At 34.3% G+C, this 12,494-nt stretch overlaps 1 protein-coding gene across 2 annotated transcripts in view; it reads right to left on the bottom strand.

The window, feature by feature from the left end:
* Positions 1–12,494, bottom strand: part of LOC149802430 (serine/threonine-protein kinase/endoribonuclease IRE1-like) — a 104,665-nt gene that overhangs the window by 75,596 nt on the left and 16,575 nt on the right. For both annotated transcript variants that reach the window (XR_016420031.1, XM_089951644.1), the window contains exons 6-9: positions 4,608–4,650; positions 4,326–4,384; positions 2,660–2,719; positions 596–785 (exon numbers count right to left, since the gene is read on the bottom strand). Coding sequence is in view for 1 of the 2 variants with exons in the window: in XM_089951644.1 (XP_089807770.1) it covers positions 596–785; positions 2,660–2,719; positions 4,326–4,384; positions 4,608–4,650 (352 nt within the window). In the remaining variant the exon portion in view is untranslated. The remainder of the gene's footprint in view (positions 1–595; positions 786–2,659; positions 2,720–4,325; positions 4,385–4,607; positions 4,651–12,494) is intronic.

The raw sequence follows: 12,494 nt of genomic DNA, 5'->3' as shown, positions 1-12,494 counted from the left end.
CAGATGCAATATGTTCTGGTATGGGTGGTGGTGGAAAGGGTCTCTCAACATCATTCATGAGGCTAATCAATGATTTATCCCATTTTTACTGATACGGTATGTTCTGGTCTTGTTTCAGTGGAGGGTGGGGGAAGTGGAATGTACATCTCAATCACCCCCTTGAGACTAATCAGCGATGTGGACAAGAGGTGTAGGTTTAAAAATTCTTGCTTTGATTTACTGAAGCCTGTTCATTTTTGCAGCTCTTGAGCTGCTTCTTCAAAACAATGGACCAAGTATTTCCAACCAAAACAAACATTACATGCGTGTACCAACAAGCTATTGTACATGTACATGTCTCCTATCCATCATCCATGACATAAACTGTGTACACTTACTGCACTTGGCTATAATTTCTATAAAGAAGAGAAACAAACAGGCACATAAAACACACACACACACACATAGTGGAAGCAGAGAAAATTATCTTAATGTAATGTGATCAAGTAATGTATCTAACCAATAATTTTGTTTATGAGGTAATAATAACAGTTATGTACCACCAGTAAAATGGTAATTTTGTCTTATGCTTCACAGACAAATCAAAAATACCTACTAGAATTTTGGTTCTTTTTTGTGCTCCAGAAACCTATCCCGCCACCACATCGATGACAGCTGTCCGGTCAAATGTTCCAGTGTCTCAGGTGCAAAACTGGTGAAGGGGACTTTCTGCAGACTGCTGTCACTGTTCAGTGTATACATTGCTACAACTGGAGAATCAAACTGACGGTGCCACAGTATCTCTCCTATAAATTACAAATTAATGTTAAAAAATTACAACAGTTTTGTGTAGCATATGTCAAGCTAAGCAACCCAAAAATAGAAAACAAATTCCAGGCCTATTTTATGTGAAGACAAAGCTGCCAAATTAGAAATCAGATGCATTTATGAACATAGGGTTTTGTTCTAGATAAATAAAGCAGATAGATATAAAGATATTTGCTATGGATACATAATCAAGCCAATGCCCATGCCACTGATGAAACTTCTATACAGGAAAATCTAAATCCATTTTATCATTTACAAGCAAATATTTTATGAACTGGCATCCAACATTGTTTATTCTGTGTTGTGGAATTGCATAAATCCCTTTATTTATTAAAAACATATACTTGGGTTTCATTTTTTGTGTATAATGATACCCAAGGGTGATTTATATATATTGTACAATATTTAAAAATAGTGAGTTTGGTTCATGTAATGCCACACGTGCAAAGTGCTTTTGATGGGAAAAACCAAATAGTTCCAGACCACAGACAGTGAATGGCTGCATCGTCTGTGTATAAATGCCTCATTGTAAGACTAAATCTTTACATTACGGAACATCTTGTCAGTGAGCAGTCTACTTAAGGACTTGCACATCTTCAGCTGTAGAGGTATGTGAGTTATTTATTTCTTGTGTATAAGTTATAACTATTTTACTACTATATTTATTTTTGCATATTTTCTATGTACCTTTGGCTGACGTAGGATAATGAAAAAACTTTCTATTTTTATTTGTGACTTAGCATGAGATTTATATTAGCAATAAAATTGCATTTTTTAAAGAAACATTTAGTACCATAGGATTCTTATCGAACACAGGTAGGTTCACTTCTGAACCTGTTTTTAGCTGATAATGTAATTTCTATAGCTTACCATCTATAACATTATTACATGTTATTGCATATGCCCATGTCATTCATAGTACACGGTGTTAGATTTAATTTCAGCTGATCAGAATTTATGTGATACCAGCTGTAGAGCTAACCAGAGAAGTTGACCATAGCAGCTGTAAAGCTGAACCATAGCAGCCATAGAGCTGAGTGAACAGTGTTGCTGGTCAAGTAGCAGATGATCGGGTGTTGCTGACCGATTGGTGGGAACTGATTGCTTGATTGACCAAGAAATTGAATGGTGGTTGGTGACTAACTGGAATACTGGACTGAATGACCAGTGTGACTGGCAGCCAAGTGTGCTGAGGATGGAGTGTGTAACTCCATACATGTAATCTTTTAGCTGTGGGCTAATTTTGGGGATTGTAATAGCCAGTGTTTTGGGGATTGTAAAGATATTTTGTATGATATATGTTCCTCTGCTTTCATCATTTTTATTATTTGAGTAAAATACCTCATTTTTCACTACTGAGTGAATAAATTTTACTAGAGTTAAGTACATCATTTTTGCTATTAGAGTAAAACAATCATTCTTTTCGTTGTGTGAAATTACTGTGAATCATTCACTTTTGTCCTTGTACTGTGTAAGGTCATTTATTTATATTTTCATTTGTTGCATTATTAGGTTCGTGTGATTATGTTAATTTGTCTAATATTTGGATCTTATAAACGCACATATTAATCATAATTCTTTTCTCATTCAAGTCATTCATCATTAAACCTTGTATTTGTATCACCAACAAAAGTGTTCTCTTAGAAATCCAACCCGGTTATCTTGTTAGTCTGAAATGTAAACTGACCTTTAAGTCTCACAGCATTGTTTATGCTGATGACATTTCTCTTTTAATAAAGTTATCACCCATACATTACTCTCATTTTTTTCTTTTTCTTAATATATATATTATTTCAGAATTTTTCTGGCTTGATGTGGAAGCAGATAAAAAAAAGTCTGCTGTATATCCCACCTGTTCTGCTATCCAGGGTTACTGCTACTCCTGTGGAACTTGCTGTGCAATGAAGAAATTCTTTAAAAAAAAGAAGAAAAAATTATTACAGTTACAGTTTAAGTTTTATCGCTTGTTAATGCTTCAAATTCATTTTTTTTATATATAGGATTAATTTTCATGATTTTGCACCAAACAAAAGACATTTTTATCTGTACATTAATTTGTGAACTGGGTAACAAGTCCATACCATCTTCATGGATGGGTCACTGTTTGTTGAACCATTAACTGTACATTAATTTGTGAACTGGGTAACAAGTCCATACCATCTTCATGGATGGGTCACTGTTTGTTGAACCATTAAATTCGTTGTTGTAGCAAGTATAAAGTCCATAAAAATGGTAACCTACGATTAATTCACAGTATATAGGACTGGTTTTACAGTATAAAGGAATGGTTTCACAGTATACAGGAGTGCTTTCACAGTATACAGGACTGCTTTCACAGTATATAGGAATGGTTTCACAATATACAGGAGTGCTTTCACAGAATATAGGAATGGTTTCACAGTATACAGGGGTGATTTCACAGTATACAGGCTGTTTTCACAGTATGTAGACCTGGTTTCACTGTATACAGGACAGGTTTCACAGTATATAGGACTGATTTTACTGTATACAGGACTGGTTTCACAGTATACATAGGACTTGTTTCAGAGCATATAGGACTAGTTTCTGCTATCGTATATACTTGCTTATAAGTTGGATCCAACAGCAAACTGCACAAACCCAGATCTGCTCCTGCATTTTGTGACGATAGATCTGGGCCGATGCAGTCTATTAATAGTGATCAGTAAAACAAACAGCACAGACCCTGACTTGCCCATGCATCATGTGATCACAGGATCTACGTTTTTTGCAGCTGGATCCAATTTATGAGAGTTTTTATAATTCTGACTTTCCTAAAGAATGACATGCACTATTTGCAAAACTTAACCTGATTTTGAAAAATTCAACTGCATTCCATGTCTTTCTCAAATTTACTTCAGTGTCAATAAATCCAATAAATAATAAAACACAACTCATGTACATGGAAATTGATTGCCATGATCCAACTTAATAAAATGGTAACTTTGCTCTAGATCACAAATCAGATCTCAAACCAATGACATACATCATAAAATGTCTCAAAATTTCCTGAAGAAAAGCCCCAAATGTTTCTCAGATTATGATCCCTCAAAATTTGTCTGTACATAAAATACAACGGCTATTTAAATTAAACATACAAATCTGATTATTCAAACAATTTATATGAAAGTGACACAAAATTCTAAATTGCACCTACATGTAACTACTGCATGTTAAAACTGACTTAACTGGGTACAGGTGTTTTCATGAAACAGTCCTAAATATTTAACTTTCTTTTTTTCAACGTATGGGAATTGTAAATGAAGTTCTTGAAAACTGACGATCAATTCTGGATCATTATCGAAAGAAACTTCAATTACAAATCAAAGGGGAAATAACCCATATTTATGTAACCTATTTATGTAACCTTCACTTAATATAACGCACTAACAATAACAGTGACCAAAACGGGATTTATTTGATAAATGAATGCATCTGATATCACCTTTAATTGAGGGACACATTCTCATGACATTCTAGATTAACAGTGACAAACTTACCATAATCTTTGATGTCACTTGCAACATGGGAAGAGTAATCTGCAAATGTGGCATTCCATCTGCAACAATTCAAAGTATTTTAATTCTGTGCAGAATTTATTGCTAGCAGTAATAATTATAAATTAATACAAATTATTTATGCTGCAACAATATTAATAATTGATAATTATAAATTAACACAAATAATTAATGCTACATAAAAGGTGCAATATATTTTTCATGTCCTTTAATTTAAAATAAAGTTAAAATTGTATTATAATTGCATACCCATCTCATACATACCTTTTAGTATGAGTCTTCATGTCAAACATACTGATTGTATATTCTGCAAGTAAAAGATTAAAACAATGAAATCATCATTTTCTGTTGATTTTATGTTCTTGTTGTTGATTTGGGTTTAATGCCATATCTCAGTGCAAGATAGGCTGTACATGGTGGCCAGTATAATTCATGGGGGAAGAACCCAGAAAAACCTTTGTAAGAAGCATTGACCCAAGGGAAGCTACTGGCAACTTTCTCACATACCCACATTTCTGGGCTGTGATTCAAACCCATGTGGACAGAGGTGAGATGGCAGTGACTGGTAAAAGCAAGGTCACTTGACCACTCTGGGCCCCATGTTAACGATTTTAGGTAATTAATCCAAATTAAGGGAACACAATTTTATATATATTTCATAAGATACTGGAATACATCAGCAGTAGAACAAATATCACCTCAGTGGAACTACTTTCTTTCCCTATTTAGCAAAATATTCCTGCCCTGACCATATGGTATATTTCCACATTTAAACCATATTCTTTTTTTTCTCTCTTCCTCCCTCTTCAAAGTAATAACTCCAAAAATATATAAAAGTAGGTTTCAAGTATTAATTTAAAATAGTTCTCTACATGTAAGTTGTCACCAACTGAATGTACATTATTTATTTCTATTTAATATTCTGTGTTACCCAAACAAGTAACCCTCTGGTAAATGTAAAAAGCTTTTAAATGGAAATTCTCAATTATATACTTAAACTAGCTTTAATAAGAGATCTTAAATCACACTCATAATCACATCTAAAAACAGTAGGGAAATTGGGCATGGTTAAATGTTGATTGCAAACCAAAATCAAGTGATCATCCAAAGTTCAATGCAGTGTCTGTATATGTCTGTGATTTGGATTTTTAACATAGCTTTAACAATTTTTCAGTCATATCACTATGTCTGCAGTGTGGTAGTTTATAGTGATGTCTAGCATTGGGGCATCATGCTACAGACATGTAGCATGATGTCCCACCAAGTCACATTATCCTGACACCAGGCCAACCAGTCCCAACACTAAACTCTTAATGCTGAGCACCTAGTGAGGCAGCTGTTAGTACCATTTTATAAGTCTTTGGTATGACTTGGCCAGGGTTTGAACCCGCCACCTCCTACATCCAAGGTGGAAACTCTAACCACTAGGCCACCAGAGGGGTCAGTGCAGTGTCTGTAAACAAACTACACTGCAACCATGCCAAGGACATACAATTCATGTCTGAACATATTTAGTTATGTCTATTTAATTTGCATTTGTTGTTTTTTTTCTCCATTATTATAAGTTATAATGTTTTTTACCTGCTCTTGTCCAAAATCAATTTCATGTTTCATTTTATATTTGTAAACAACTAATAAATAGCTAATATTTTCTCTCTGAGTGTGGGTTAAATATGAGGATCATTATCAACAGAAGTAAACATATTTATTAGAGTCTGGGTCATTGTTATTGGAATCCCCTCATAAAAATACATAGTCCACCTGATGTTTACCACATGCTGTAATATAATTTTAGTAACAGAATCTTCAAGAATCAAAGTTTCCATTAAGTAATACATTTTTGTTTAAAAATGTTAATTGTGACCTAGGTCAAGTAGAGGGTTTTATAATCTTGTTTACTGGAAAAATTATTTATTCCAGCAATAACAACCGGAAGCAGTAATCAGTCTTACTGTTGTTTCATTATTTCATTTGGGTTGGAATTATTTATTCAAATTATTATTATCTGGAATTACAAAGTGCTCAATAATTTTATTGGACATAGACATTAACTGTGAATTATGGTGAATTAAGGCAAAGACAGCTTGGGTTATACTGTTGTGATTAATTGGAAGACTGTTAGCACATCATCACACTTCAGGAACTTGGCACATAGCACTTAAGTACATTCAAAACTACATGCACATCAACACCTTCAGCATTGAAATACCACTAGAATTTAATTATGACTTTATTCATATAAAGAAGAAGCATTGATAAGACATTTTTTCTTCAATAATTTAACACAAATTGCAAAATTATTAAATCAAACTCCTATTTATTTTGGCTCTGAAGCTTTTTAGTTCCTCAATAAATTAGTGAAATTATTACAAAATGTTTTTGCCATGCCGCAATCATGTTGTGTCCAAATTCTTGCTCTAATTAAACATTTCAATAAAAATGTTTTATCAATGCTTCTTTACATGAAAAGATGTTAAAAGTTAATATTTGTGAATGTTCATTTCAACTACATGTATGTCAATTATCAATCACTGAATCTTGATCATAGTTTAATTTGAAAGCCAACAAATCTTTAAAAAGCTAATAAGTGTTAATCTAATTATAGAACCATCAAAATGAAACCATTAAGCCTTCTTTGGGCATGTTTTCAATGCATACTGCATACAATATTGATTGGTCCAAAGTAAACAACCACCAATAGGTGTTTGCTGAGAAAATCGGCATACACCACCAAGCGTCAAGCAGTGCAGTGACATTAAAAACTTTTGCACCCAAAATAATCGATCAATTAATACACCCACCTAATTAAGCAATTGCTAATCATCAATGTCAACCTGACAGCTTAAAGGTGTTAAAATTATTGGGCACTGCTTTATAAAAACATAAAAAAATGAAAGCTAACCCATGCTGCCATACAGTATCATCACATGATCAACTGACATGTAGTGCATACTGCTCACCCCTACCCCCAACAAAAATTACTGTTCTTTGTTAACAATCATTCATACTGTAGCTAAAGGATTTATGTACATTTTTTCAGATTCATATGGAATCATACTGTAGTTAAAGGATATATGTACATTTTTTCAGATTCAAATGGAATCATACTGTAGCTAAAGGATTTATGTACATTTTTTCAGATTCATATGGAATCATACTGTAGTTAAAGGATATATGTACATTTTTCAGATTCATATGGAATCATACTGTAGTTAAAGGATTTATGTACATTTTCCAGATTCAAATGGAATCATACTGTAGTTAAAGGATTTATGTACATTTTTCAGATTCAAATGGAATCATACTGTAGTTAAAGGATTTATGTACATTTTTCAGATTCATATGGAATCATACTGTAGTTAAAGGATTTATGTACATTTTTTCAGATTCATATGGAATCATACTGTAGTTAAAGGATTTATGTACATTTTTTCAGATTCATATGGAATCATACTGTAGTTAAAGGATTTATGTACATTTTTTCAGATTCATATGGAATCATACTGTAGTTAAAGGATTTATGTACATTTTTCAGATTCAAATGGAATCATACTGTAGTTAAAGGATTTATGTACATTTTTTCTGATTCATATGGAATCATACTGTAGTTAAAGGATTTATGTACATTTTTCAGATTCAAATGGAATCAAGCAGAGAAACTTCTAGCAGTTTGATTTTATAGACAACTTTTAATGGCCTTGGCACCTAAATATGTATACTTAATGAAGTGCAAATAATTTTTATTGCTCTTTATATTAGTTTTGGATTATTCAGATTCATAATTATCAATACTGAAGTAGCTTAAAATATATGCTCCTTTAGGCATATTTCTGAAGGAAATATTAAGGATCACTGTTATAAATGCAATTACATAAAATGGTGAGCTATTGTATCAATACTTTTATTACTGATGGCATACATGTATGTACCAACACATGGTTCTTTGCAAAAAAAGTCAAATATTAATTATGCAATCATTGTTTTCATTATTATTCATTTAAAATGTATTGGATTTTTATTGTAACTGTTATTTTGTTGGACAAGGAGACTGTAGCAAACTGTGGTATAGTCTGACTAAACATCCACTAATTTAAAGTATATAATGCTGGAAAAGCGATTATCACTACAGAAATCAATAACTGGACTACCAGTGTGCTTGTAATCATTATGAGTCTCCCAAATCATGAACATTCCACATCATGAACCTTCCATATTAAGGCTAGAAATTTTCTCATGTTCAAGTAACCATTCCTGTCTATATTTTGGTCATCTGAGTCAACATTATTTCCTCCCTTTATGCAACTTTGGAAATAAATGCAGCAGAGTTTTGCTAATGATTTGATCTTCTCTTCTTTGCATTTCCTATCAATGATCATCATCATGTTTTCTTCACTGCATTTCCTAACAGTGACCATCCACCATGTTCACTTCATTGCATTTAATATCAGTGATTATATATCATGCTCTGCCCAAGCTAATCAAAATCATTAAGACATTTCTGCTAGCCAATGAAATTGACTATCTTATGCTTCTTTGGCAATGAAAGCACTCTATTCAGATGGCACTCTACAGTTACGTACTTTGCACTGGTTTTAATTTGTAAAGAAACAAAACAAAATCCAAGGTTTTCCTCACTGGCTAACTTGGCTATTTAAAAAAGATCTCGTAAATGTTTGGTATTGCTGAAAGAACTTTTATTTTGGTGTATTACTGATGGTTTGGGTAATCTGGTTATAGATTATAAAGCTTTGCTATTTTTTAGATATGCAGTTATGAAAACATATGATAGCTTCACATGGCAATTTTCAGTTCCTGGATTTCAATGAGAAAGTATTAAAATAAAATCAGATAACATTTTTTTTAATTTTTATATTCTCTGTAATTCACTCATTCCACTTTCAGAAGTTGTTATTGCCTAATCTTGCTAAATTCATTTTCCCTATTTTAATAACTTCTGAAGTTAGCATAGTTTGTACTAGTTCATACATGATTTCCACAACTACAACATATCAAGAACTATCACTGTACACAAGAGAGTATAGAAAAGTACCAGTATTCTCTCTAATGTGCATGTTGTTAATACAAATTCACCTTATACCTGTCACTCTTTTTCTTATGCTCACCTCAGGAACCATTGTGGGAACTTTCTTGCACCAAAGTTGAACAAGAGTCCTTCAAAGGGACTGTCAATCTACTGGGCAAACAGAATTTCCTGGAATTTCTATTTCTTCCTTTTACCTATTGACTACTGACATACTTGATGTCACATTGGCACCATTTTCATTAAGAACATTAGAAGTCTTTTGGTGAAAACCCACATCAATGACCATCCACTCAGGGAGAAGTGACAAAATGTTTTTCAAGACTGCTGTTGTTCCAGCCATATTAAATGTAGGACTAGCACCATTTTCATGTGGGACCAACTAGGTATCATAAGAAGTCTATTGGTTAAAAAAACCATGTTGGCCATATTCCATGTCAGATCAGCAGCATTTTAATTTAGGACAAAAAAGATGTATCATATCTTCTGCTGAAAACCCCACGTTGATATGACTTTCCAGTTTTTGAGTAATGGTAATATTTTCAAGATGGGTGGTACGGTGGCCATGTATTCAACATCAGATTTGCACCATTTCCATTTAGGACCATCTAGACAACACAAAACATCTTTTAGTGAAGGCAGAATCATCTAGAAGAAGTTGTGATAAAAAGATTTTCCAGTTGCTCATGTAGTAGCTATATTTGAGGTCAGATCTACACCATTTTCATTTATAACTAACTAGATGTCAGAGGAGGTTTTTCATTGAAAACCCCATACTTATAATCATTCACTCAGAAGAAGTAGTGATAACAAGATTTTCATGATGGCCACTGTGGTGGCTAGATTGAACGTCTGAGTGGCACCATTTTCATTTAGACCAACTAGACATTATAAGAAGTCTTCTTGTAAAACCCCCATGTTACAATGACCCTTTCTTCTGGAGAAGTAACTGTATCAAAGATTTTTAAGATGGCTGCAGTGGTGGCAATATTCAATTTCAGATCATCGCCATTTTCATTTAGGAAATATTAGACATCAGAGGAAGTGAAACCCGATGTTAACAGGACTATCCATTCAAGGGGAGTTATAACAAGATTTTCAAGATGGCTACTGTTTTAACCATATTAGATAACAGCTCAGTACCATTTTCATTTCAAACCAACAAGACATTATAATAAGTCTCCTGTTGAAAACTCTGTGTGAATAAATTCTGCATAAGTAGCATAACTAGATTTTCTAGATAACTGTTGGATGTCAGATCAGCATCATTTTCATTAGGACCAACCAGACATCATAAGACGTCTTTTTTAATGAAAACTCCATGATGATATGACCATCAATTCTGGAGGAGTAGTGATAAGATTTGCAAGCTGACTACTGACACTGCCATGACATACACCTGATTGATACCATTTTCATTTACGACCAAGGTGAAAACACCATGTCAATATGACCTTTAATTCAGGAGAAGTAACAATAAGATTCTCAAGATGGCCCCTGTGGTGACCATATTGTATTTCAGATTGTCATCATTTTCATTTTAGACAAACAAGACATCATACGAGGTCTCTTAGTGAGAAGCAGATTTTTAAATAAACAATGCTTCTCCAAGACTACCTACCCAATCACATTACATTTGGAATATCAGCCTGCTACCTCACGAATCCTGCCCTACTAAAAATCTTTTCTGCAAAAAGTAGTCTCTTCTGTGCATTTCAATAGACGAAGGGCAATAACTCTTTCTCATTATCTCCCCTTGACACTGCCAGATCTTGTTAGTTTCAAGGTGAGCAAGGAACCAGTGAGGATGCTGACATGGTGTTGTGGTTGGGAGGGAATTTTAAGTAATGTGATTGGCAAAGTATTCTCTGAGAAACATAATTTACTTAAAAATTTGCTTTCTCCTTCAAATACATTCCCAATCACATTATAATGGGAGAATAAGCAATAGGAGGAAGGGATGATGAGCATCTGACTTCTACCTTGGGTATCCTACTAGGGAAAACTAGCTGGATTCCCCACGTGAATGATAATCCATTCTCTAATTACATAAGCAACACAGAATGGGGCCACTTGACCTGTGATCCTAACATGTTGTTAAGAAGATGAACAGCTATACCTTCCCACTTACAAAATTTCACCAGCAAATCTAACATGCTGTTGATTGATCTAGATGGGTCTGGTGGGAATCTCTGCTACTGCCACTGGACCTACCAGATTCAAGATTTGTCTCTGTTACGCTAAATCTTTGAGATGAAGGCTCAAGAAGGTTCACTCTGCATGCATGCCAACAGCTTCTGTTATATCTCAGATTGAAATGTTGTGTTCAAACGAGAGGCTCACAGATATGGCTCAAAGCTTCTGAACTTGTCGGACCTATTGAGGACCATTTTTGCCTCTGAGTAATCTTTTGAAGAGTGAAAGTGTTGATGACACCTTTATTTCTAGGACATGTAGAGGCTGTTCCCCTAGCTCCAACATGTCAATGATAGAGAAGGTCGGCAACAGGTAGACACCTACCTTGATTGCCACAAGGGGGCTTCTCCAGTGGGCTTTCCATGGTCAGCCAAATGACACACGGATGACTGAAACTTGGGTGTGATCATGACTGTTTGATCTTGGGGACTTCAATGTCCACATCAAAAAGATGACTGAGCTGGATTAAGCCAGCTGCCACGCTGAATAAACCAAGGAGGTGCTGAAATCCAAGTCTAGTTGGAAATGGATTCAATGTGCTTGACGCTTCTGAATGCATGAATACAAGGAAGTTGCACCAGATGGACAAAATTCTGGGATGAACAGAGGTCTGATGTTTCCCAGTTCACTGGAAAGCCTGGATTATCTAAAAGAGAGAGGAGATCATTTATGTCTTGAAGTAGAATAGAAGTTACCATATGTTACTGGAGGATGTCATCCAGGTATGCTGCCATTGCTGAAGATGATGTAAATTGATCAGGGTGATGACATAATCCATAATCTCAGTAAAAGCTCAAGAGCTGATGTTGAGGCCAAAGGGAGAACTTTAAATTCATAAAGTGTGTCGCGGTAAGCAAAAACGGAGAAAATGTTCGTGACAGAGGGTGGATAGGGATGTGAAAATATGTGTCAGT

The sequence above is a fragment of the Sinohyriopsis cumingii genome, chromosome 3 (assembly GCF_028554795.1).
Source record: "Sinohyriopsis cumingii isolate HCF-2022 chromosome 3, ASM2855479v2, whole genome shotgun sequence".
NCBI classification, from domain to species: domain Eukaryota; kingdom Metazoa; phylum Mollusca; class Bivalvia; order Unionida; family Unionidae; genus Sinohyriopsis; species Sinohyriopsis cumingii.
The sequence above is the reverse complement of the archived record's forward strand: the minus strand, read 5'-3'. Positions and strand labels throughout refer to the sequence as shown.